This window comes from Melospiza georgiana, chromosome 1 (assembly GCF_028018845.1).
Source record: "Melospiza georgiana isolate bMelGeo1 chromosome 1, bMelGeo1.pri, whole genome shotgun sequence".
In the NCBI taxonomy this organism is placed as follows: domain Eukaryota; kingdom Metazoa; phylum Chordata; class Aves; order Passeriformes; family Passerellidae; genus Melospiza; species Melospiza georgiana.
In genome coordinates, this window is record NC_080430.1 from 30408235 (window position 1) to 30435331 (window position 27097).

The 27097-nt window shown below is 35.4% G+C and overlaps 1 protein-coding gene across 1 annotated transcript in view; it reads left to right on the plus strand.

Annotated features, from left to right (window-relative positions):
- The window catches only part of AHR (aryl hydrocarbon receptor), a 61711-nt gene extending 35272 nt beyond the window's left edge, over window positions 1-26439 (plus strand). Inside the window, exons 3-11 of the mRNA XM_058029352.1 lie at window positions 3068-3183; window positions 6650-6739; window positions 8549-8672; window positions 12813-12943; window positions 13793-13995; window positions 15588-15697; window positions 17878-18019; window positions 18793-20068; window positions 23326-26439. Coding sequence (XP_057885335.1) covers window positions 3068-3183; window positions 6650-6739; window positions 8549-8672; window positions 12813-12943; window positions 13793-13995; window positions 15588-15697; window positions 17878-18019; window positions 18793-20068; window positions 23326-23481 — 2348 coding nt within the window. The 3' untranslated portion in view covers window positions 23482-26439. The remainder of the gene's footprint in view (window positions 1-3067; window positions 3184-6649; window positions 6740-8548; window positions 8673-12812; window positions 12944-13792; window positions 13996-15587; window positions 15698-17877; window positions 18020-18792; window positions 20069-23325) is intronic.
- Window positions 26440-27097: the final 658 nt, after the last annotated feature.

The window sequence follows — 27097 nt, forward strand, 5'->3', positions numbered from 1 at the left end:
TGGCATATACTGATGTAACCATTGTTATTGAATTTATCTTTGTAGATGTAAGGTAAAAGCAACTGTCTTTTACATTTGCTGGCTTGTGTTCTAAAGCATTTCACAATCATAAAACAAATGTATCAGAATATATATATATTTATGTCTAGAAACATCCATTAAATGTCACTATCTAGTTGTCTTTGAGATTTAACTTGTACTTCAAATCAGGGAAGTCTAGGCAATGGAAATAATACTTATTGCAGGACATAGGATTAAATGACAATCATTAACCTACTTGGAAAGGAGGTGCTTACTATGCAACCCTCTTGCTCAAGCTGTTTAACAGATATTTTTTGATTTGGGGTTTTTTGTTTGTTTGCTCATTTGGTTTTGAGTTTTTTTACAAGTATAAGCAAATTTGCTGTAGTTTTGATGCTTTAAAATTATTAATGGGAAATTATGAGAAGTAATTTGATGGTGAATATAATCTAGAGTATGTGTACAGATTTTTCCTCTTTACTCTGTGGGGTATTCATGTTTTAATTTCCTGTGTAAGAAAATTAAGCAAGGATAGCACACAATGCATTCTATTTAATTCAGATATTCAAAGACTATAAAGTAATGAACTACTGAGATTATTCTGTCTGATGACATGAGTAAGACAGACTGTGAGAACTAGCAGAACACACATGGCTGGTTAAAGTTGTGTGATGTTGACTGTAATATTACTTTTTGATGAGTTATGCTTTTTAAGATTTAGTTCTCCTTTCCATTACCTATTAGTATGTCTCTAGCTGGTATTTCTGAGACCACCTGATTGTCTAGATAAGTCTGTTCTGAACTGCTGCTTAGCAAGGTGCTCCTCCCATGATATAAGGCTCCTTGTTTCTGGTGGCCTTCATTTTGACAGTGTAGAAGCACACATTACAAGTGTGCACCCTGGTATCTGGGATTGTTCAGTGTCAGGGACTTGGCACTGACAGGCCTGTGAGTTATCTGTCAGAAAAGGGAAAATTTGGATTTGTTTCATTTTTTTTACATGAATTGCATGCCAAACTATGGATATACAGCTCTAATTTCCACTGTATCTTCCATTTTCTCTAATCTCAATTATTGGCGATTTTCCATGGGCCTTAGTTGGAAACAGCTTGATTCCATGCACATTCTGATTTCTGCAAAAGGTGTAGATACCAATTCTGGAAAATGTTTAAAATGACACTTACCTCTTGTGCACCTTGAAAGTTAGGAGGAATACAGCCACCAATGCATTGGCTATGTTTGAGTCAGGAACCCTGACAGATTTTATCTCTCAGACAGTATTTAACCCTATTAGACATTATAAAAGAAAAAACTCACTTGTATTTAATGACATATAGTATTTTGAAGAATGGCAAGGGTGATTAGGCTTGCAGCTTTCACAGATGAATTTGGACTTGTTCAATAATCATATAAGATACATTTTGAAACGTTTTCTTCTACTGCTTGTTGGCTTCAGGGATGTTTAGTGAATATTCTATATATATACTTTTGAAATAGTGCTAGAAAAAAAATTGGCTTTGTAATGTATTCACATGAATTTGCTGTGACTGTACCTCCCTGTGGCCTGTTGCAGGACATTTTGACTACCTTGTAGGAAAAACAGCATTAGGGTTTTCATTTCAAAGCAAACCTTTAGATACCTTCTGATCTGATTAATCAGTTAATGTCTCTTTAAAACAGATTTTTCCTCTGTGGTGCCTTTGAGGTATATTTTAATGAAAACTGTCTGGCTTGAAAGTTCTTAGCTACCATGATAGCTTCAAAAAACGGGAAAGGCATCATTTATCTTTCAGGTAATATATATAGTGTAAAATATAATTTAATGTAATTTAAAAGTGAGTGAACAGAAGTTCTTCAGGATTCTTGAATAAAGTTCTGAACAATGGAAAAATGAAGGTTTTTGGCAGATTCAAAAATAATTTGAAATTTAGGCTGAATATCCCATCATTGTGAGAAACTTGTATTTTACAGAAGTATGGTTGTTTTTATAAGTTTTATTCTATTATAAATTTCCCTTTGCTTTGCATCATAGGCATTCTGGGGCTGGGAGGTGGTGGCCTTTAATTTTATAAAAGGTTTAAGGTACAATTGCTCAAGTAATTTGAAGCTGTTGAGACACTACAGACCCACTCAGACTAATTTGAAGACTTCTTTCTTTTCCTCCTCTCTTTTGGAGCATTGAAGAGTAGGGAAATTCTGAGTTATGGATGATCTTTGAGTATGTAGCTTTATTTGACAGCATCCTTTTTATTAGAAGGATGCAGAGATGGGAATGTCTCTTGGAAACTTCACAGCAATATGATCTGATTCTTCATTTCTTAGTCATTGGGTATTTTGTTCTTTCGATTAGATATATTTGTGATCTGAATAATGATGATTCATTGTTATAGTATTTTATCTGCAGTTGGAAAGAGTTGTTTAAAAGGTTGAGATTTAACTATGACAGAAAATACCCACATCTTTTTGTTTTAAATACCTTTCTTTGTTTTGTTGGGATTTTTTACTATGTGCCATGAATTTAGGGTTCATGTTTCTTTGCTTCCTTACCCTGAAGAGAGCCTTAGGTCTAGAGCAGGCTTTACCTGTCTGATGAACCATAGTTTGATGTCTGAAATTAGGTGGGATAAGATTTCCCTACCTTAACACAGAGTTGTTGCCGTCATGGGAGGATGGTCTATGAAAACAAAAATGTCCTTTATTTGTCACAAGAGTGACAAACTGGAAGTGAGTCTTATAGTAAAGAGAAGGACAAGAAGGAGAAAAGGTATAAAATTATGACGCTTGGGTTGATTTGTAAGAATAATGATTTTGTTGTGAAAGTATTATATATAGAAAAGAGAAAGATGACAAAATTGGAGGGCTCATTCTTAAGGTAAGGAAAAAGTATGATATGGAAACAAAAATATTTCATTAGATTTTATTTATAATTTATAAAAATGCATATATTTAAATCCATTTTTTTCTTACACAAAATAGCAGATCATTACCTAAATTTCTATAGAGCCTTTCAAAGATCACTCAATTTTTTTTATTTTCTTTGTTCTAGTTGCATTGAAATCATCTAGCTCTACCAGACCAGAAAGAAATGGCATTCAGGAAACCTCTAGAACAGGAAAGTGTGGAGAAGGGATGCAGATCCTGGAAGGAGAACTCCTCTTACAGGTATGTTTTGCAATAGACATATTTTTCAAAGATTTAAATTTTATAAAACCAAACACCTGTATTTAGCATACTAGATAATACTCAGTGATAAGATAGAAGAAGTTTTATTATTGTGAAATTCTTTCCTCATTTTCTTTAGGGTAATATTATCTTGCTTTTTTTTTGGTAGCAGAGACTTTTAGAGTGTATGTTAGAATATGGGCTCCTCTTCAGTGTTTCTATGTAGTTTATTGGGGAGGTTCCCATTTCTTTGCATCTGTTGTTAATAAAGATGTTAATATAAAGGAACAGTTTTTATAAGGGACAGATAAGTTACTGATTTACTCTAAATTTGGTGACTAATTGTCTGAAAGAAACAATTTTTAACTTCAAAGACCTTGGGCTTGCCGAAAGCTCTTGCTTTCTCAGTGGTTTGAAAGAACTCAGCATACAGTGTAGATTCAGGACAAATTTTAAAATACTTTGAATAGCTTTTATATTAAATAATTGAAAATATTTATTTAAAAACTGTAGTTTTTTTTTTTTAATTGTCTAGCCTGTTTTAATATCCTAGAGTGTCAAAGCTTATGGATAATTCTATACTACCAAGTCCAGATTAAACTCAAAAAATTACAAATATAGGTATTACTATGTTCTAACTAGTTTCACAGAATGGATTTTATGGAGACCTGCAGCTCCATTTGAAATATGTTGTTAGTCTGTCTTCTATACAGGTTTCTTCACTGATGTATCTACCAGAAGTGAAAAATTGTTCAGTCATAGCCAATTGTTTCCTTCAAACAAACTGAATTTCAGTGTTCAAAGATTAGAAATGAAAACAGGTTCTTAGAATCCCACAAAACAATTATTTTAAATTGCTGCTAATTGAAATTTTTTTCCTAACCAACTTAAAAAACTAGGACATTTATTTCTAGCCTTAATAGAGTATGACAAAGAACTGTTGTGGAGTTACTGCCAGTGAGCAGTTTCTTTTAAACATAAAAGAACCTAAAAAGCTGAAATATATGGTTTATATTGGAGACATCTATTTAATCTGAAATATGGGGGGGGAGGATTATGACTTCTGACTGGAAGTGATATGAGGGAACTCTTTTCCAGTATGAAAATTAAGTGGGTGATATAGTTATTACTGAAAATTCTGCCCCTCTTGGGAAGTAAATAAACCGAATTTCTTAAATGAATTTGTTTTGTGAATATTTTATATATGTGAAAAGATTTATGAGAGTGATTATCAGATAGAGTTTTCTTAGGTTATGTAACAAGTCATGAGTGTGATGAAATTGGGAATTTTACTGCTTCCCACTATTTTCCAGAAGATAGTGGGAAGCAGTAAGTTGTAAATATTGGCAAAGTCCTTCCCTTCCACTTATGCTCAGAAGTGTTTTGCATTACACAGGTGAATAAATGATAACTGATGATGAATGTTTTCCTTTTATTATCACTCTACTTTTTTTGGTTTTTCCAAGGTGATATGAAAAAACACCCTATTGTTTGTAATTGCTTTTATTTGTTCATCAGTTGTTCTTGCTTGCTTCTTAACAAACAGAAAATTGTCTTTAATTTCCAACATAGAAACTGTCTTACCAATTCAATATGTTTTGGAAGCAGAGATCAAATACATAAATGTGTCTTTCGTAAAAGCAAGCTAAATTTCCTTTAAAATCATTTAAATTATTTCAAATTCTTATTTTAAATACAAAATCCATTGCAGCCCAAACAAGTTTATTAAAAAAAAGTGAAAGAAAAATTATGACCTTTAATAAATTTTAAAAACTTAATTCTCAACAATAATGAACAACTTTGTAATTACCTCTTTATTAGGAGCATTGAGAGTATTTTATAGGCACAAATATCATTTTCAGTTCTCCAGAATAATGCGCTCACTGAGAAATTTCATTATGTGTTTTCAGATAATTATTTTTGGATTGCATATTGCAAAAACCTCCATTAGAACTCTTCTCCCACTTATTGGTCTATCCAGATATATGCATTTTACAGAATGTTTGGCTTAAATAACGCTTATTGCTATCTCAGTAACAATCCTGGTTCGAGATGACCTGTGTACCAGGGCCAGTGCAAAATATGATTGAATTCCAGGCACAGAAAGTGTAGGTAGCTCTGTATGAAACGGACCAGAATAACCAATTTTAACATTTGAGACGAAGTTAGATGCTGTGCAGCTTGCAGATGTTTTGTGTCAAGCAGCTGAGGTGAAATGCCCTGCAGAACAGGTCAGCAGAGGACACCTGCCGCTGCGGCATCCTGCAACCATGGAATTACTGTGAGCTTCATCAAAACCAAGGATTCTGTGTAGCCACTCAACATTTCTTGGATTGGCCATGCTGTTTCATTCCAGATTATTATTGATTTTTTATCTCATTCTTTATTCGTGTAAAACTTACTAAACTTATAAGGAGTTTTTGTTGAGCTAACAATTGTTTATGAGAGCAGAATAAATAATACCTACACATAAAATTGGAGTGGTTCACAGCATTTAAAGACCAGTCATTTAACAAGATATTTCATTTATATATTATTACTTTGTTGCAGTAGGATATATGATATCCTTCACCTACTTTGCATTTTCTATGCACAAAAATTCTGCATAAATAAAGAGGTTTCTTAAAAAAAATAGTGTTGAGTATGCTGGCCAAATTTGCCTTTGAATGCAGCTGAGGAAATTAAGTGGCACAATATACTCAATCCAGCCCCTAGAGACTGCCTTTTGTTAAATCTTGACTGAGATCCATAGAAGTAAATCGGCACCTTTCAGATGAGCTGCCAAGTCACAAATGTACTGTTTGCTATCACAACAATTGCCATGGACCCTATTGATTGGAGTGCAGATAAATGCCCTTTGCGTGACTTTGAGTGTGGAGCCGCCTGGTCTGCTGCTCCACCGAGGGGGAAATCTCTTCAAAAACATTGTTTACTTGCAACAGTCTTCTTTTGCAGAGGTTTTCTATTTTAAGTAAACTATAAAATGTTTTGTTGGACTATATAGGGGATCTTGATAGCTTGATTTCCTGTCCTCAGTGGCCTGTCTGCACTATGAATAGAATGGATTTTGGGACTGGGTTTGTGACATGGCTCTCGTTTGTGCTGTGGGCACTGGGGGTATCCAAGCCTTGAGGCACACAAACATTGTGAAATGTGGTTGATGTTAGATAAACTTATAGTTCTTCATATATGTCCCTTGTTTTCTTCAATCAAGGGTATTGAAAAGTCATCAACACGGATTATCTTCTCCACTGAATTTTAAATAAAGTTTGGGTTTTTTTCGTTAGATCCAGTTTTCTTCATTTTAACACTTACACTATAGAGAGATGCAATGAGGAATGCTGTTTGTGCTGTCAGATAATGATGTGCTTTTGCATGCTTCACATTTTATTGGTAGACCTAGAGACACAATAATTGTCTGGAATTTTATCTCTGAAGCTGACAGATTGCCGTGTTTCTTCCCCAGGCATTAAATGGATTTGTGTTAGTCGTTACAGCAGATGCTCTGGTGTTTTACGTCTCTTCCACTATCCAAGACTACTTGGGATTCCAACAAGTAAGTTTATGTTTTTCTTCTATTTTTTTCAAAAGTTTTGCCTAATTTCAGGGAACATCAGTGTTCATATTTAGGGCCTTAAAATTTTTTTGTAATAAAACTCTCAGTTAGGTACTTTAGGTTGAATTACTTTTAAACCATATTTTCTGAAACCACATTTTCTATCCGCTTCCATAGCCAGGATGTCAGGCCAAGCACAACAGGAATATAATTTCCAAAGTTGAGTTAGGCAAGATAGGAAATTTTCACACTTAATTATTCTTTACTGGAACAACTGTTTGAAATTTATACTGTGGTGTTACCCAGTTTATGATGCTGAGTGAGACATAATTCAATGGGAAGGTAATTATTTTAATAGAATCCTTTCATGAAAAATTATTTCCATATGCCTTGAGATTTATAAATATCAAGTGACTGATTTTGGTATTTTTGGAATTTGTTCTCTTGCTCATGTTTATTTATTCAATTATTAATTTCAAGATAAGCATTTGTTTTTTACTATTTATGGTGCAGATTACATATGGCCAACTTCACTGGGCTTGAAAACCAGGTGCCAAAGTACTAAAGACTGAGGCATAGCAGGCAAATTCTGCCTTTTTTAGAAAACTCCTGGGATTACTTTATGTGAAAATGATAGAATGAAGATGGTAGTTATAGTTCTCCAAGTATATCCATGAATACTGCATATTGATAGATTCAGCTGCTGTCTAAACATAGCAAGAAACCTTGCTTGGTCCTCAATTTCACGTAACTGATAAGAGATTGGGGAAAGTTTGTGTAAAAGAAAATATTTCAAATAACCCCATTTTTATTCCTGGGTATACATATTACTTCAGTGCTGGGGAATAAAAAAAGAAAAAAGCTTGGAAAACAAATTGGTTGTAACATTCATGAGGTAATGCTAGTAAATCAAGTGCATGATATAGAAGTAAAGTCTTAAAGTTACAAAAATTAGCATTTCTGGCAATTTATTCTGGAAAATACTGATTGTTTTATGAAATTCGTCATAGCAAAATTTGACCTAGGCTTCTGCTTCTGCCAATTCATCTCAATTACATTAGATCTATGTTTTATTTAAGTATTTTCTGCTTATATAATGGTTGAGTTTTTGAAACTTGCCAAGAAACAGGATCTTAACTCTTGTCAGTCAACTGAGTCTTTTCTTGACTATTTTGGATGGGTTTTTTTCCCCTTAAATTCCTTTAAGCACTAATCCTTGCTCTTGAGCCTTTGCCATTTAGATCACATTCCTAACCACACAATTGGTATTGGAATAAGGGCTTTATAATTACATGTTTGAACGCATCCTTAAGAAGGGACAAAGCTTTCAGGCAAATTCACTGTTTATAATCTGCTTGGCTTAGTTTTGGTAGTTTGGTTCAGGGTCTTTAGCTCCTTTTGTATTCCTGTAGCACCTATAGTGGGTCAAGTCAAATACTATGTGGTAAATATTTTATTTACCAGTATATGAAGTTAAATAACTTAAGCACAACCTAAGCATAGCATTTCCAGGCCTTCTTAGGTAGAAGCAGGTAAAGAAATAGTTGACGTAATGGAACTTCTTTTTCTAAGGCAATATTTTTTATTATTGTTTCCCATGCTTATAGTCATGTGTGTAATTGAGCTGTTCTCTGTGCTGCTAAAAATTGTTTCATGAAGCTTTGCCACCTACATGTGGTTGTATGTATTTATCCCTGAGAAAAATGGATTTTGCTGTATCCATAACAGTGTTGTCAATGAGACTTGTACCATATTGTGATATAATTTTCTTATTGTTGGTCTCTCTCACCTTTGTCCTATTGTTCATAGTCAGATATTATACACCAGAGTGTATTTGAATTGATTCACACAGAAGACCGACCTGAGTTTCAACGACAGCTACATTGGGCATTAAATCCTGCCCAGTCAGGAGATTCTGGACCAAGTGTACAAGGTGAGAACAGAATTTATTGTTTGCCTGTCAGATTAGTTGTTTGCTTTTGGGCTTTTTTAATTTGTTATAATTTGTTATTAAAAAAAAAAAAAGATAATTTTCGATTAATAACGGAAGAAATAGCATCTTTCAAATTTATTTTAATTTTATGGGCACATTTAGTCAACAGTGACAATTACTATTTTTTGCACTTTAAATATGCACTGTTATTCATAGCATTAAAGTACTAATTATACTTTAAATTGGAAGACTTTAATTTGGAGTATAAGTGACAATGTTTCTTAGATTGATCAGTCCAAGGATATTCTAATTACAGTGTTACTATAGGGAATAGTGCACTCATTGCCACATAGAACAGTACTTCTCTTGGAGATAAAAGGGGAAGAGAAATAAAAAAATGAAATAGATGAGCCTTTAAGATCAAGAAGTGTGCATGTTAGAGCAGAGTTGTCACATGTTACTGGCTGATGCTTAAGGGAGCTGCTATATTGAGAAACAGCTAAGGTGAAACATATTGCATGTGTGTCAGAGCAAAGATGTGTAGGTGCAGGTAATGTGTAATCCAGGAAGCATGTGCCTGCATCATAGTGACAACAAAGACATTGAGAAAACTGCTCCATTTTAATGCTCCCTTTGCACAACAGTTGTTTAAACACGTAGATAAAATCTTCCATTACTGTGACATGAGTATAGGGCATTTATTAATCCATAAAAAGTCCATTTTTTAAAATAAATCTTTAAGTAATTGAAAAAAAGAGTATGGAAATGCCATGATTTCGTACAGAAAGATTACTGTGTTTGTAACACACCTCAGTATATTTCAGTTTTTCATTTAGCAGTCAACGTTGTTCCATCATCTCTAGATCAATCTCCACAGGTCTGCTGCACAGCTAGGTAATAGCAGAGTTCAGTACAGCAAAGAGTGCAGTTCTCAGAAACCAAATTTTCACCCTGCTTACTTCAGAAAGAAATTGTGTTCTATGGACCTTAAGCAAGTGCCTATGAATTTAGAAAGAGTTATTTGAAAAGAATGACACCAGGTTGAATTGGCCTTAGATTTTACTGAACATTAGGATATGCTGAGCAGGATTACAAACAATTTTTTGTTTTGTATGTAGTGTTTCTAAGTTGCTAAAAGCTGCTAACTGTGCCCCATTCCTGGAAGCATCCAAGGACTGGGTGGATGGGTCTTTGAGCAACCTGGTCTAGCTAAAAGTGTCCCTGTCCATGGCAGGGGGGTTGGAATTAGGCGATCTCCAAGGTCTCTTTATCTCAAACCATTCTATAATTCAATGATGACTTTTGAGTCTCAAGTGGCATAAAATGTTTGGATGTTGAGGATTTTAAACTGAATTCAGAATCATAGCAAAGGATAATGCTATGACCATAAGGATCCCCTCCATTTTTGCTAATTTAATCCATTTCTTTTTTAATACATTCAACTGGCATTATGTAGATATTTATAGATATCTCAGACTCAGGCACAGATTCCATCCTGAGTCTGGGAACTGATTCTGCTTCAGTTAGCCTGGGCTAGTTATTTCTCACTCAGTACTCTGGTATGCTCCTAGACCACTGGTTTACCCAGACATGCCTCCTGGTCCTTGACTTGTTCCCAGAGAAGTTTGCAAAATTCTGATTTTTTCAGTCCCAAATATCTGCTTTGGGGCATTAAGTCTGGATTATCTTTTGAACTTGGTGTGTTGTGCAACCATATGGTCTTGAGTTTAAAGGCAAGCACTTAATGCACTGCATGTTCTGCACGTTGCTCCATGGAATTGATGAGATCTAGTGGGAGCTTTGTGAGGGATATGGCTTCTAACCCCTGTAGTGTTAACTGGTAGTTTTGCTCTAGGGATTGTAGGTGCTCTGTAAGATTCTTTGCCTTCTTACAGTGAGTCACTTCAAGATCCTGGCAGTAAAACCTTCCTGCCTTCTGTCTGCCTGGAAAAGTGCAGCAGTGTTGCTTTCACAAGTGTAGGAGGCTCAGTTTTGAAGCCCACTGCCTCCTGTTTTGAGTTCTGTTCCCCTTCCTGTTGGGAGCCACTTCTTTCACAACAGCTTTGCTCACTCTTGAGAACTGTGCATTTTACTATGGAACTTGACAAACCCCACAGCATCCAGCTGGATTGGCTGAACCTTCAAATTTCAGCTCTATACTTACCCAAAGAATAACACTGAGATTCTCCTGTGGCAGAAAGGCTGAAGGACACACCTAACAGTGCTGAGGATGCCAGCAGAAACCCTGGCACTGCTTATTGGATACTACATCTGCACCCAGTCAGGGTTGGCATCTTTGAAATATTATTTAGGATTTGCATACTGTTTCCTTGATGCTCTTTCTTCCTAATCAGTGCTTCTTCAGAGAGCTTCCTAGAGAAGGACCATCTCAGAAGTGTTGAAAATTCTCACTGTCAGTTAAGCAATTTATAATAATAAAAAAACTGCAGCTGTAGCAAGTAAGGAAGTTTGCTTTGTCTGTTGAGAACTGTCCATATGACAGGTGTGGGAATTTCTTATTTTTTAATTTCAAAGTTATATGGTTACTGTCTTGGACTACAAGTACCTGAGTTTATCTGCCTGTGGGATCTGCTCATAATGGTGACTGGCCAATACAGTTCTTTACATGGCTGTAATTTCAGATTATCCCTTTTCATCACACTACCCGCTAGGACAGAAAAAGGTTTCTTTTTCTCCATACCTTGAAGTCTATTCCGCAAAAATTGACCTTGCATAGCAGTTCTTTTAAGAAAAAAAAAAAAGATATCTCCTCATTTTATCTGAAAAGCTAGATAACTCAGCATACTTGTAGGATTTAGATGGCCTTAGGTTGGAAGGCCTATTGGTAAGATATCAGCAATTTCATTTGGCTCCAATTCAGTCCCTTGAATTCATAGGAGATTAAATAGAACTGGCTTTTGGTAATGATTTGTTTACCTTTGGGTTTGTTTTGCTAGTGTACTAACTTCTGAGCCTATCTGTAAGTTTTTCCAGCTGTTCATGAGACAGAATTATATTCCAGAAAATATAATGTGGTGTGTTATTAAGTGACATGCTCTCCCTGTCCTCATCTCCATGTCTGGAAAGTCAATATGGGTTGTTAAAATCTGTAGTATTATTTTTGTCCATACTTGATAATCCGGTCTCTAAGAGTACATGGACTATTTTTTTAAAATTAAAGATTATTTTATTATAAAATGTCTTTTTAAGCTGGATTTTTCTCAATTTTCTGCATGTATGAATTTCTAGGGTATGACTGGTTTTTTATATGTATTGCAAACAAGATTGCTTTGCTAAATTTGCTGTGAGTAGTCATGCTCTGGTATCTCTGTATATGTAGACTCATGTAGTACATATGTATTTTATCAGAGGTTTATTGATTTACCTTCTGTTTTTACTTTATATTCCAAATGTTTAAGTCTGTTTTGTAAATACCACTTAGCAGCAAATGTTTGTCCTGACAAGGTGGAAGGATACCATGTTGGTATCCTAGTTTACAATCATGGTTTTGAGTATTTTGTAAAACAAACACCTGCAAAACACAAGCACTCCAGGTGTACCTGGAGAGGTAACTATGGTGTTTTGATCAACAGAACCCAGAAATATTTTCACTATTTAGTAGGCTCATTTTCCTAAAGTTGCTGATTTTTATTTATTACTTCTGCTTTCACCTGGCTGTCTGGAAAGTAAGTTTCACAGTTTGATACTGAGTTTTTGAATACTCAGTTCCTGCAGTTGCTGTGCCTTTTTGGAGATTCTACCATTGTAGAAACACTGGTGTGTTCTCTGCTGAGAACTCTGCTCTTTGTGACTGATCCAGAATCTAGGCTGTGGATAAAATAATGAAGGAATTAAAAACCCAAACAAACAAAAGCCCCAATGTAAAAAAAAACCCCAAAACCTGAAATTACATTCAGTTTTCAAATCCCGTAGCCTGTAAAACATAATCCCATCCGAAGAATTGGTGTTTAACCTCAGTGTTACAATAATAATAGGTTCTGAGGATGTTTCCAGTTTACATTGTTCTTGCTCAGGTCACGACCTAACGCATTGTTTATGAGAAGGAAGATCGTTTGTTATAGATAGCCTTCTCTAGGTGTTCTTCTAAAAATAATCCTTATAAATAATCCTTTCCTGCAGGAGATAATGGCTTTTCACAGCCAGCAACCTATTATAACCCAGACCAACTTCCTCCAGAGAATTCTTCCTTTATGGAAAGGAATTTCATCTGCAGGTTACGATGCCTCCTGGATAATTCATCTGGATTCCTGGTGAGTATGGAGTTCCATAAAAACCGCCACATATGCTTAAAAGTTGGAAATCTGCGCCTCTTAACAAGAGGTGCAGCAACTTAGTTTATTTGTAAGTCTCCAAAGCTATCTGGGCTGCTTGAACCACAGTGTTTCAGTTAGTGAACTGAATGTCTCCCCTTTTAAGACTGTTGTCACAACCAGGTGCAAGTTCTCTCTCATGGCCAAGTTCCCCCAGTTAAATGCAAATAAGCAACTGCTTTTGTAAAATGCTGTGTGATTAAAATGCATCACAGGAGTATTTTCTTGTAGCAAGTTGAGTATCTTGAGATGCAATAAATTATGATAATTAAAAGGACCATAGTTTTTCCTTATTTGGAAAAGTTTGTGCTTGCTCTTTTTAATGCATTTTTTTGTTAGTAAATTATTTATATTTTAAAACAAGTAAGGGTTTATCACCCCCTATGTCGTATCTTATAAAATAGAATTCTTTAGAATTGCAAAATTGAACATACAAATTTGCAAGAGAAATAATGATATAATTATATGCATGTATGTTCATTAGAATATTAGAAGCCCCTGTTGATATGTGATACTATATGTTTATTTTTTTGGTTTTTTACAGAATAGTCTTCCCATTAATTAACTTTTCAGTATCTTTATTAGTAGATATTGAAGTGACATGGTCAGAGGTCTAACAACAGTGTTCTGTACTTGTTAGCTGACTTTTATGTATGCCATCCTATAAAATGGATGAATGAATTTGATGGATCTTAAAAAAAATGAAAAATACATATTTACGTCATAACAAAAATATCTTGCTTTTAAATATCTCCAGCATGTAATAATTACTTTTTTCCTGATCCTAAGGCTATGAATTTTCAAGGACGATTGAAGTTTCTCCATGGGCAAAACAAGAAAGGGAAGGATGGTGCTGCTTTGTCTCCTCAGCTTGCACTGTTTGCAGTAGCTACTCCCCTGCAGCCACCATCCATCCTTGAGATACGAACCAAAAACTTCATCTTCAGAACTAAACACAAACTGGATTTCACACCCACTGGCTGTGATGCAAAGTAGGTGTAAATTGTTCTCTGTAATTGTCTAATAATTTGCTGATGAAATAGGTTTCAGGTAGGTATTTGAAATATAAGGCAGGCTACTCTTTTGTTATATAAACTGTTTCAGTGATGGCAGTTTAGAAGCTGTTGAAGTTTTTCTCTCCAGCCCTGCTATCAGGTAAAGAGAAATGGGTTTGCCATAGTCTATTTCCTTGGAATGGCATGCTGCTCTCTGACTCTCAGTTGTTAGAAAAACAAAGCAAATACCTGCAAAACCAATGCAAAATAAAAAACCGAAAGACGGCATACTAATGAATTAGGGAAGAAGAAAAGTTTCATATTAAATCTGGTTTGAAATTTGGTTTTAGAACTGATAGAGCAAGTGTTTAATTTCATTCCACATTTCTCTTTCAGTTCAAATACGTGTAAAATACAATGGAAATGTATTTTCCCTCAACAGAATTTAAATACTTTTTTTATAGTATGATTTTACCCACTTCCAAACCATTCTTTTCCCTATGTAAAATTTGGAAACACTACTGCAGTACTAGATCAAAATATTGTTTCAACACAGCAAGAAGCCCATTAGGATGCTTTTTTTATCAAAATAAGAGCCTCTGGCCTCCTTCCTTCTCCTCTCCCTCCTTCTTTTGACTGAGAATGCTTTGATTTTCAGTGGAGTCTCTCACATGGGTTTCCATACCTACTTACAGGACAGAATTCAATTACTTGGTGTTTTGTCTACTGAGAGACCAAAATGTTTTATTTCTCTAAGCTGATACAAGTAAAAAACAACAAAATGTTAAAACAAGTGTTTCTTTTCTCTGTTTGATGTTTTTATTCTCTTGAAAAAAATACTTTTATGTATAGTGTTTCCCATCTCTACTTTCCCCCTTTTTTTACCTTTTGTCTTTGCATCTCCATGTCTTTGTTTCAAATCCTGTTTAAGTCTCTCTTTGACCATGTCTTTTTATCAGATATCGCACAGCGATCACATGAATTCTGTTAAGTGTCTCATCTCCCCAGCCTCTAGTAAAGTACTCTGATTTTAGCTGCAGGGTCAATCATGACTTCTGAGTCATATCTTGTTTAAATGCAAACACAGGGATCTCATACCACTCAATAGCAGAGGGCGTGTAGCTCTGAGATACATTAAGCTACTAAAAATTCTAATTTAGACAAGAAATTTTAGATGACTGAAATTAAACCCCTATTTAATTCTGCACACAAGCACCTATAGGTAAATAATAAGAAGGAGGGCTAAGAAAGCAGTGTCTTTCTTTGGAAGTAACGGGAGCTGCCTGCTAGGAGTGAATATGTTCAGTAGTATGGAACTGAGAGTCTGGCTGTAGACATCCACTCTTTTTTATGATCTAATGGTTTTGTGAACCCACTCCTAGTCACTGAAGGCAACCTGGCAGACTAGTTAAAGTTTTATGATTTGTTGACTCTGTGTTTTATTGGAGCTGTTCTGCTTCCGTGTACAATTGATATAGCCACAAACTGTAGTTTGCATCTGAAATACTCTAGCCATAATTAACTTGCTGATGTTCATTCTGTGAGTTGCTTCATCAGCTGTGTTGCAATTTTTTGGTTTTATCTTCCAGAGGAAAAATTGTCCTGGGATACACTGAAGCAGAGCTGTGTATGAGAGGAACAGGATACCAGTTTATTCATGCAGCTGACATGCTCTATTGTGCTGAAAATCACATCCGAAGTAAGTTTCATTCCCTAAAAAAGGCTGTAAAATCAAAGCATGGAGGATTTTTTCGGTATGAATGTAATATTACAGAAAAAAAAAAGAAGTTTTTAACAAAAAGAACACTGTTCATTTCATATGTTCTACTTGTCCTTCTAAAAACTTACACTGATTAAAGAAATGTTTAATATTCCTATTTAGACTCTTTGGGGATAAATATTCTAGTCTCTGTCACATCTTACTCTTCTTACTTGCTTCTCTGCTCAACTCAACTTCTGCTATTTCAAAAACTTTCTTTGGGCAAGGGGACTACCAAGGATAGCTTTCCTGTTAACAAGATAAATAAAGCCTTTCCTTTTGATACTAGTGTAAGATTTTTACCACAAATTGATCTCTGATTTAACATCCTAGCTTCCAAATATTTCTGGGTTTGATTCTTGGCAGCTTGATCTGGTTTAAGTAACAATTATAGAGAGAAGTATAGTCTTGAGGAAATAAGCACCAGCTATCTGATGTATAACTATTTAGGGGACTCTGTTTTTTACTTTTGCTATTAGTTATAACAGTGTTATCTTTGGAACTTACAGAATCATCTTCAGAACATTATGGTACTTCTTTCCACTTACTTCTCTTAAAAAGTTCAAATTTTTTTCTCTTATCCCCTCGTAGACAATTGGATAATGCCCCTCAGCAGGTTGTTCTCAGCCTATTTAAACATGTTTTCTGCTTCAGGTGTAGCTCAGTCACTGTTGCTTATCAGTGGTTCTGTTTCTTTCATAAAGAAAAAGAGATGGTTCCAGATTAGAAGGGGATGAAACTTGAATGGTTTGAAGCTTTCTCTTAAAACTGGTCTTGCTACATTTTTTATGCTAAGATTAAAATAAAGAAAATAGGTTTTGTAGGAAGGATTTTTGGTTATATTCTTAGACTTTCCTAATACATTTTATTTAGTTTTTCTGTCTAGAAGTGCAGGGTTTTTGAGCAATTGTATTACTTCCACCTCTTGCCTCTGTGAATCACATATTTAAGAATTATCTTTAAAATTCACATTCATCACACAACCTTCACTTAAAACAAAAAAACCAACCAAAGTAAACTAAAGCTCCCCACACAAAAACCAAGACAACTTCATCTCAACACAGAACAAAATTTGAAAATTTGCACAAAATCTGCCCCTGTCCCTTCACCACAATTGCAACAAAACTTCCCCATGATAATTTTACTCTCTCAGATTGTTCAGTACTTGTTTTGCCTTTTACCTCTCCTGGTTACCCTCCATATCTCAGCATCCTCATGATCCTGGGTTTTGGCACCAAAATTACTTTAGTGGGTTGACCCTGGCTGCATGCCGGGCACCCACCAAAGCCTCTCCATCTCAGCCCATCACAACTGGACAAGGAAGAGAAAATATAATGGAGGGTTCATGGATTGAGATAAGGAACAGGAGAGATCACTCACCAAATACTGTTACAGGCAGAACAGACTTCATCTGGGCATATTAATTTAATTGATTACTAACAAAAGAGCAGGATAATGGGGCATTATCACAATTTCTAATTGTCCCAGACTTGCCCAGCAGCCTGTCCACCTTGGATCTGCTAGGGATTTGCTCTGCTGGAAATGGAGGAAGATTCTAGCAGCTTTTTACAGAGGCCATCCCTGTAGCCCTCCCTGTCACTACCAAAACCTGGCCACACAAACCCAATACAGAAATGTACTGTGAAAATTGAGTATGTTTATGAAGCATTGCTAGTGGTAGTGGGAATGAAATAAAAGGTTTTTAAGTACCTCTGCATAAACCAGTTAAAATGTGAAAGGATTGCATTCAGAAGTAATGTGTTTTCTAAATGTTAAAGTAATCGCTGCTTTATGATGGTGAAGAGACTTGGGCTTTTGTCATTTATATGTTCTAGTATTTATTAATTTCTGTTATTGAAGAAATAATGGACAAAGCCCCATATAGAATGCTGCCAATCTGTAGCAGATATCTTGCAGTTTTGACTTCTATTTTATGAGTACATTAGACATCTTGAAGTGATCAGTCATCCTGATTCACTGGGGATGCGTTAGTGCCACACCAGGTTGGGCGATTGAGGACATGAGATTTGTAAAATTTTTCTATAAATGAGATTTCTTTCATGACATGCATGTTTTCATGATTTATTTGCTGGACAGTAAACAGTATGCTTACTCTTTAGTGATGAAGACAGGTGAGAGTGGAATGACTGTATTTAGGCTTCTAACCAAAGAAAATCGATGGGCCTGGGTGCAGGCAAATGCACGGCTTGTCTACAAAAATGGAAGACCAGATTACATCATTGCCACGCAAAGACCTCTTACGTAAGTCACCAGCTCATAAAGTAGTACGCTTCCAAAATGAAAAGTAGTTTGAGGCTGTTTATATTTACAAAGGAACTTCTGGTTTTAAATTGTTACCCTTTATATTCCAAATTCCCCAAATTCTTTCTTGCTAACAAACATGTAGGAAATTCTGGTATTTCAGAACTTGTGGCATAGTTCTTTTGCATAAAACTTCAGACAAATATATTTCTTAAAAAGAAAAAGGTCTAAGCATGAAGTTATTCTATGCACTATATTCAATCCCAATGACCAAAACCTGAGAAGTCCAACTGCGGTTGTGTAGAAGGAGTAACAAATAACAAATTTAGTCCTGAATTTTAGTACTGAACAAAGTTCTGCATAATATGGAATTCAGCCTTGTTAAATAGATTAAATAATTTTTGCTAAGGAGTCTGTAAAGTGGAGAAAAACTGATACTTCAAGTATTGATTTACTTTCTATACCAAGAAAAGCTTAATGCATGGAACAAAGCCCACTTGTTTTCATTTCAGCCCATAATGCACAGAAAATGGTGTATACTGTCTAGATTTAATTACAAATGTAATATGTAAATGTGGTATTACAGTCATAAGCTCCTTATTTCATAATCTGCCTCTTGATTTAACTCAGCCAAGTTGAGCTGGAATAGGTAGGAATTCGAAAAATGCCTACAAATAGAATAGTTCATTTTTTATGTTAATTCCATGGGACAAAAAGATTAGAATAACTGTTTATTACTGCAGTACCATGCTACATATCTGATTTATTTTCAGAGATGAAGAAGGGGCAGAACATCTACGGAAGCGTAACATGAAGTTGCCCTTCATGTTTGCCACGGGTGAGGCTGTGTTGTATGAGGTATCTTTCCCTATGTCAAGCCTTATGGACCCCTCTCAACCGAAGAGTAAAAGCACAGTGGGAAAAGGAGCCAAAGCAACGCTACACGATGACTCTGTGGATCCAAACTCCCTCCTAGGTGTCATGTTAAGGCAAGACGAGTCCGTTTATCTCTGCCCTCCAGCCTCACATAAACTTTCTTTTGAGCGGAACTTCTTTGCAGACAGTAGGGATGAGCTGGGTGGTGTTGTTAGCGGTGGCTGGGCAGACAATCTCCTACCTGCTGGAAATCACAACATTCTCAAACGGGAGCTGATGGAGTGTTCCCAGGACAGTACTGTTCCACTTCCTGAAGACAGTGCAGCACTCTTTCAGGATAACAAAACCAGTGATTTGTACAGTATCATGAAAAATCTGGGTATTGACTTTGAAGATCTAAAGTGTATTCAGCAGGATGAGGAGTTTTTTAAAACTGAATTATCTGATGTGGATGATATTGGGGACATCAACATAACTGATGAAATCCTGACTTATGTTCAGGATTCCTTAAATAAATCTGACTTCTTATATTCAGACTGTAACCAGCAGCAGCCCTTGGTCCAGAATGAAGGTTGCATGGTACAGCAAGACTTAGGTCCACATCAACTTCATCAGCACCAGAAGCAGCTTGTGGAACAGCAACAACAGCAGCAGCAGCAGCAACAGCAGCTGTGTCAAAAGATGAAACATATGCAAGTCAATGGGATGTTCACAAATTGGAGCTCTGGCATGCCTCTTAGCTGCTCACAGCAGCAGCCCCAGCAATACATGTTCCCTGGCATGCATGCCAGTACATCTGAGTTCTCTTACAAGTCAGAAGTTAACACTTCCCCTTATGAGTGTAGGCAAGACTTTGTTCCTTACAAGCAACCCACAGCGATGATGCCACAGCTCTCTAATTTTTCTCAAATGGATTTTCCTGCAGCAGGTTTTGATGGATCGACCTATTCTGCTTCTTCCAACTTTGAGGATTTTCTCAGTCGTTTGCAGCAAGTCCCTGAAAGCCTTGAGTGTGGGATAAACTCTGAGTCGGTTATGCTGACTCCTCAAACCTGCTATGCAGGCGCTGTTTCCATGTACCCGTGCATGCAGGAGACACAGCCCAGCTGCGTGGATCAAATGCAGTATGATCCTGTGATGACAAATCAACAGCAACAACCCTTGGGGAACAAGGTATGGTAAACAGCACTGCTGCCCTGCTTGCACTTTGAATCGAGTTTATATTGTTTTGGGTGACTGCTGGGGGGCAGAGTTGGTTTGACTGAATTGCTGAGTTTGACATGGATGGCTTAGCAGTGTGTGGATGTCTTTGCTTTATTTGTTCATTAGAGTGAAGAGAAGTGCATTTGGTCAAGTTTATATATATGTATATCTGCAGTCTGATAACTCTCTTTAGCAGTATTAATCAAGAATGAATTAACTAGTCTGTGGTACTATACCAGTAATTTTCCTGATAGGAGCCAATATGTTAGCAAATTCCAAGTCTTGGAATTTGCTAATAAACCCTTTCTAGAGGAATTGAGTTTGCTTATTTCATTTCATTTTCATTAAATATGTTGTAAGGATCAAAAAAAAAAAAGTTTTGAAATGTGAATATTGTCTAGCTACTCAGATTCCTCAATGATTTTAGGATTAGTGAAAGCATTAGATTATAGTATCATAAAAATGGCCTGAAATATGAACTGTTTCACTCCTATACACAATCTTACTGCAAAATCAAGTTTTTATATATTGCTATAAGTGAAAGCCAGCTTGTTCCTGATGCTGCTGTCTAAATTAACTGCAGAAGAAATAAGAAAAAGTTATAGCTGCAGTAAAATAATCTGGTCCTTTTTCACCAAGGAGAATGCACAATGAAAGTCATAGAAGAGAGGATCCTGGCTGTAGTGCAGACTACAGTTGTAATCACTGTTCTTCATTGGTAAAATGAACTTAGAAACAAAATTCAATTGCTAGTTTCTGATTCTGAATAATCTTTGTTGCAGTACTTTTTGTTGTACCCTTTATTTCTGTTAGGCTTCTACAGTACAGACTCACAATTCTTATTTTTTGTTGTTGTATCTCAATGAGTTAAGGTTCTGAAGTACTGATCATGCAAATGCTTATGCACATGCATAAGCATTTACAGAATTAAAGTATTAAAGTGGCATTTAACCTATGCAAGACAAAGGTGAGGAATGCAATTAGAGCATATCCATTTTTACATGCTTTATACAAGTATGAAACATTCCCTTTTTAAAACTGCTTCACTGCTGAAAAGAATGCAATTGCAGAAATTTACCTAAATTATAGCACAGTTCAGCATGATGAATGGATTCTTCCTGAGGTTGAAATTGCATGAAGTGACTTTGAGAAACTGCAATGTGCAAACTAGAGCACGACTTGGCTGTGCCTTGCCTGGCTGTGCTCAATGTTTAGTCTTTCACAGTGCTTCTTAATAGGGCTGCAGAGCAGCTCCAGGGCCATCCAAGTTTGTCTTTACAATAACAAAGCATTACTCTTTACACAAAAGCTGTGCTAATGCGATGCATCAGTTTTGAACAGCCATTACATTTGCAATTCCATTTTTTTATTTTTAATGGCTGGTTTCAAATGCATTTATTTTGCAGATTATTTTGTTGTTACACTTCCTTAATAATTTTTGTTATGACCCTTTTTTTTATATTCTTCCCTGCATTTACTTCACATCTATCTATACAAAGTTTAATGACTAAGACAGCACCTCTGAAAAAATGATGTCTATTACTTCCTATTTACTAGAATGCTGTGCTGCAATAATAATAGGACTTTTAGTTTGTTGTAAAGAAAAATTATCAAAGGCCACTTTGTGGAAATATTGTGCTTACTTAAGCTGTTCAGAGGCAAATTCAGCCCCTCTTGTTAGGTTCCTGTGCTCCATGGGGCTGAGCACCACTGCATGAGCAGAAGCCTCATGTGACTAAGCAGATAGGATACTGCTGTCTGAGCCCACATTCACACAGACAAACCAAAGCAGGGCAGCCTTGGTGGCTGGGTTTAGCACACTCACATCCCTGTCAGTGGCTGGAGTCCAGAGAGAGGACAGATGTCACTATACAAGCCTTGATTGTTATCTTTTCAGACTTCTAACTCCCGTTGATTTCTCTATGAAAAGACTATGGAATTAGAAAGTCAGAGGGTTCTGTTGTGTTCATATGCCTTGACTTTCTGCCTATCATGTAATTGTGGTAAGAGCATAGCCAGTGCAGTCTGAAATCACTTTCAGTGATGGAGAACAACAGAAAGGCCTGTGATCATTTGGCTGCTTGTTTAGAATCAGTATTCCTTTATTAAGCAGAAGAAACCTTCCTAAGTACTATGGTCATCTTATTAGTCTAATTCCATAGTGTTTTCATGGAGAAATCAATGGGAGTTAGATTCTATTGTTGTATAGTTAGATGTATGTTCTAGATTCTATATTTTTAATTCTTAAAAATATTTATGAGTATGATCATCTTATTAATGAAGAATATTGAAATAACCTGCTTCTGTCAGAAACAATCCTTGTGTGTACACTTAAAAGTGTGTCAGCTTTGATTAAAAACATAATTCACATGGTATAGCCTTGTTGTTAAAAAGTTAGAAGAACTGTGCACAGTTAGTCAAATTTCAATGCTTGCATAGAAGGAAAAAAGAGCTAATACCCAGCATAATTTGATAGATGAATGGATGAATGAATGTATAAGAGATGTTCTTAAAGACAAACCTTGAAGGAATGAGTACTTATGATATAAGCTACTCCCAAAGAGATGATGGAAATGTTTAAAATACTTTGTTGTATTTTCTTTGCATGACCGAATGGAGTATTTTGTAGATAAAGTCCACAGCATGACAGGAAGCATTACATTAGGTGATTAAAATAATCCTATGAACAATTATGTTAAGACCAATGAAAGCCATTCATTGCTCTTACTTGGCACTGTCAATATGAAGACTGTCAAAAAGCCCACCCTGCAACATTTCAGCCAGTGGATTGCACACAGTGTGCTTCAGCTTATGGATGGGACTGCATGTGCATTCCTGGAGGAGCTGTTATGTCTGGATCCCACTGCAGGCACAGAAAGATGTAAATAGGTTGCTTTTAAAGTGTAACAGCTGGATGTGACAATGAGGAGTTCTCAAACTGTAGTTTCTAGAAATAGAAACTCTATTGCACTTTAGATAATAGAATTATTTCTTTGCTTAGCCAGAAGTAGGGCTCCCATTGACTTCAACATGCATAAAAGTTCACTGATGATTCAGTCCATATTTTAATGCAAATGATATTATCACTAATCATCATTAAAAAAACAAAGCGAATCAATATATTTAAAGGTTATTTCATCCAGTGTGTCTTTAGGAGGATTTTTAAATACTTATTAATAAATTAGGTTCCTATACTAACCATTTATATTCTCTTTTTTTCCTGCCAGTTCCAAAATGGTTTCAATGGAGGAAATGTAAATGAATCATATCCCTCTCAGTTAGATGTGATCAGTAATGCACAGACTGCCACACATCTTCAGCCTCTTCATCATCCAAAAGAACCCAGATCCTTCTCAGATTTGGCATCTAGTGGATTTATGTGATTCAGACCTAGAGCTCCATCTGTGATTTTGTCTGGGCATCAGGTTGCTCTGAGGAAAAGCTTGATATGTCTCTCTTTGAGTGTCAGACTTGAACAGCTAAATTACATTTTGAGAATATGAGGTTGGTTGCACTATATACGGGTGGATATGTAATTCAAGACCTGGCTTCTTAGAATGACAGGTGGAATTAAATCTTCTGATTTAAAGTATGCATGTGCTGTTTTCCATCAGGCTGACTGTGTCCTTGCAGTATGGATTACATACATACTACAGACTATGTCATGCTATACAACATAAGATAAGGCAAATGGTTTTGTTGTTTAGAAAATAATTGGGCACTTTACAAATAGCATTGATGGCACAAGGAAGGTGATTCACATGTGGATTATTTCCAGACTTTATTTTTTAAAAACTATTAAAAAGCTCTAAATTCATGAGAATCAAAAGCACTTAATTTTAATGCATACTAAGCTCTGTAATCACTTATTTTATATTTGAATCCTTTTGTTTTAAGTCTCCATTTCTAGCACTTTAATAGAAGGCTTAATACAAGGATATGATATGCAACTTCAGGTTTCCTATGAAACAGACCCCTTGCATTCCTCCTTTTCATGTCAACCTTAAGTGCCTCACAATTTAGCTACCTTGTTTCTGATGGGAGCTTACTTTAGCAAAACTCACTATAAATTTCATCTCTAGTATGTGAACTTTTAGCTAACATCAACAGTGCAACTGGCTGCATCTTTTTTTCTTTCCCTCTAAAAATTATTTGTTTAGAAAGTGACTTAATTCATCTGTGGATTTCTTACACTATTATCAGGAGTTGTTAATGTTCTGAATTTAGTTCAGCTAAAGAATTTGAGTTTATTCTATACTGCTTTTCTGCTTTCTTCAGGTAATACAGGGTATATTAAAAAAGCAGATTTTGCTGAGGGGGAGGAGCAGATCCTCAGGATTAGTTTTAGATTATTAATGCTGAAAAACATGTGCCTTATCTTGTGTTAAAACGCTCATAATGTTCTTTAGAAATAATACAAGACTGCTCTATGCAAATATTTTCATTAAAATGGATATTGAAAAGGATTGCATTTTCAATAAAAGGGGTAAGGGAGTCTCAATAGTGATTGGCATTGACATATATTTTGACTGCAATTTTCAATGTTAATAGTGGGGAAAGGGTCAGTTTGGTTTCAGTTTTATCCCTGGCAAATTGCACTGCAAAGAACAGAGAGGTTATTCTTCTTGTGTATGTTGATCCATTTGGAAAGCTTTGTGTAAACTATGAAATTGGGGAAAGAAAAAAATCGTTAGAGAAATTCTCCTTGCAATAGGTTTTATTTTCAGGAGAAAAACCCAAACTAAACATATCCACTAAACATTCTGGGGTTTTGTTTTGCTTTTAACTGAGGACTGTAAAATTGCAGACACCAATGTTTGGTGCAAAATAATAATCTATGTGAAAAATACAGAAATGTGTATATGTTCAAAATGTCATACTTTTGTGTGTTGTATAGTTCATATATAATAAAATGTCTTTGTAAAATATTTTAAACAGCTAATTTTAAAGTATTACATCGTTATATGTTAAGAACAATTTTATTACATTTGTTATATATAATGTAAAATGGAAATTTAGCCAGTTTGTTTGAAACAGGCAAAAGTAAATTGACTCCCTCCAGATAGTTGTTAATATTGTTTAATAAAGGACAATCACTTAAAATTGGAATCCTTTCCTAGCTGAAACATGCTTTCTTTGAAGAAGAGCATATTTTCTTCCATTCTGTGTGATGTGATACATGATGCCAAACTTCTATCTCAGTTACAACTTTTCAGATTAATAAATTCAGCAATTCTTTTAAGTGAAATTAGCATATATGAAAGGGACATTAAGGAAGAAGTTACTATTCAGGAGAAGCCCATAAAGACATTGTGGGTTTTATTATAAGGTCACTTTTTTCCCCCCATGTTTCCGATTTTGTCTTCTGCACAAGACAATAGTAAAAAATTCACTTTCTATAATTTGAATTAATCCTCGATTTTGTCTTTTTTAATTGAAGGTGATGTTTTAAGCCAACATCTGAAATGTCTTCCATATCTAGCTAGTGTGTCATGTTTGCATTTGAACTGGAAAATTAGAAAAATGCTGTAAAACGAGAAGGTTGAAAGGGATAATATATGTGTTCCATCTTACAAACCATTATATACCCTGTTAATGAATTTAGTTAAACCAAATACATGTTGTCCTATCACTAAGTGCCAAGGATGAAGTACTACAACAGTGCTGCCCTACTTAATGTAAACAAGTTAGTTGTTTATATGCATATCAGCGTTTTTTGTGCATTATCTTATGCGTACAACGTTGACTGTATTAGTGCACTCTTGATCTGCACCAAACTGTACCTACAGTGCACAGGTGTTTCTGAATTGGATCTCTATTAGCCCTTCAGGTCTGTTATGAGTAAGATTATAACCCAGTGTTAGTCAGTATTACTGTCCATTTTTGTACAAGTTTTCTTACCTTGTTTTCCTTTCCAGTTCTCCTCTCTCCTTGGCTATGCCTGCACATACCATGCAATACACCTCTTGCGTTAAGGTATGGTTCTGTAGCGCTCTTGCTCATCTCCACTGAAGTTTGTAAGACATAATACATGGTAATAAAATATTCACTTGAATGTAGCTGAAATGTATGTTCTTTTACTACAAAAATGTTTGATTTCAGCAGTATACAAAAAATACCTTATCGTATGGTTACTAATATCTTTTGAGAGCTTGTCATCTAAAATAGTTTACAAAACTTGTTCTTTACGTCACTGTGGACTTTGCACTTCTCTGAATATTAGATGCAAATACAATGTATATAATTTAGAGTGGTGAACAAATGTGTATTTGTCCATGGAATTAGTATTTTATACTTGCATGAAAATGAGTTTATAAATAAAGTTTGTAAATAGCAAGCCACAATTAGTAGTTGGAAGGCTTTTATATTCATTGCTTACTCACAGTAAATTCACAGTTGAACAGTACTGAGGCAGGAACAGATTTCTGCATTGATGCTGCTGAAAAGAAGCATGTTCTTTTTTGTGATTCTGGAGATGGCCATTGGTACTTACATTACACTGGTATTTACTGATTATTGCTAGTTCAAAATGACATTAAGTTAAGAAAACAATTTGTTTATTTCTAATAATATTTGCTAATATTACTGTTTCCTGTGTGCTCTTTTGGCTTTGCATGATAATCTTTTAAATTGTTTGTAATGCTAAAGCAAATGTTTCACTGTAATTCCCTATGCAGTTTACCAAATTTACGATAGTTTTTCAGTTTAGTGACATGATGGGCAATAATTTAATTGGCTGGAACTACACCATTGTCTTGTAAAGTGTATTAAGACAAATGTCTTATCCGGAATCAATATGAGGCTATGAACTCTGTATGTCAGTACTATTGTTGACTTTTCTTGCACTGCACAAAGAGACATGCTAAGGTACAAGTATAATTCAACCAGACTGCAAATCTATAAGGTAACATCTGGAAATAATCAAGCAATAATATAAGGAACACTGATTATCCTTTTCTTTGTAGTCTGTTGCATTTGTTAAAAGTACACCTTCAATCC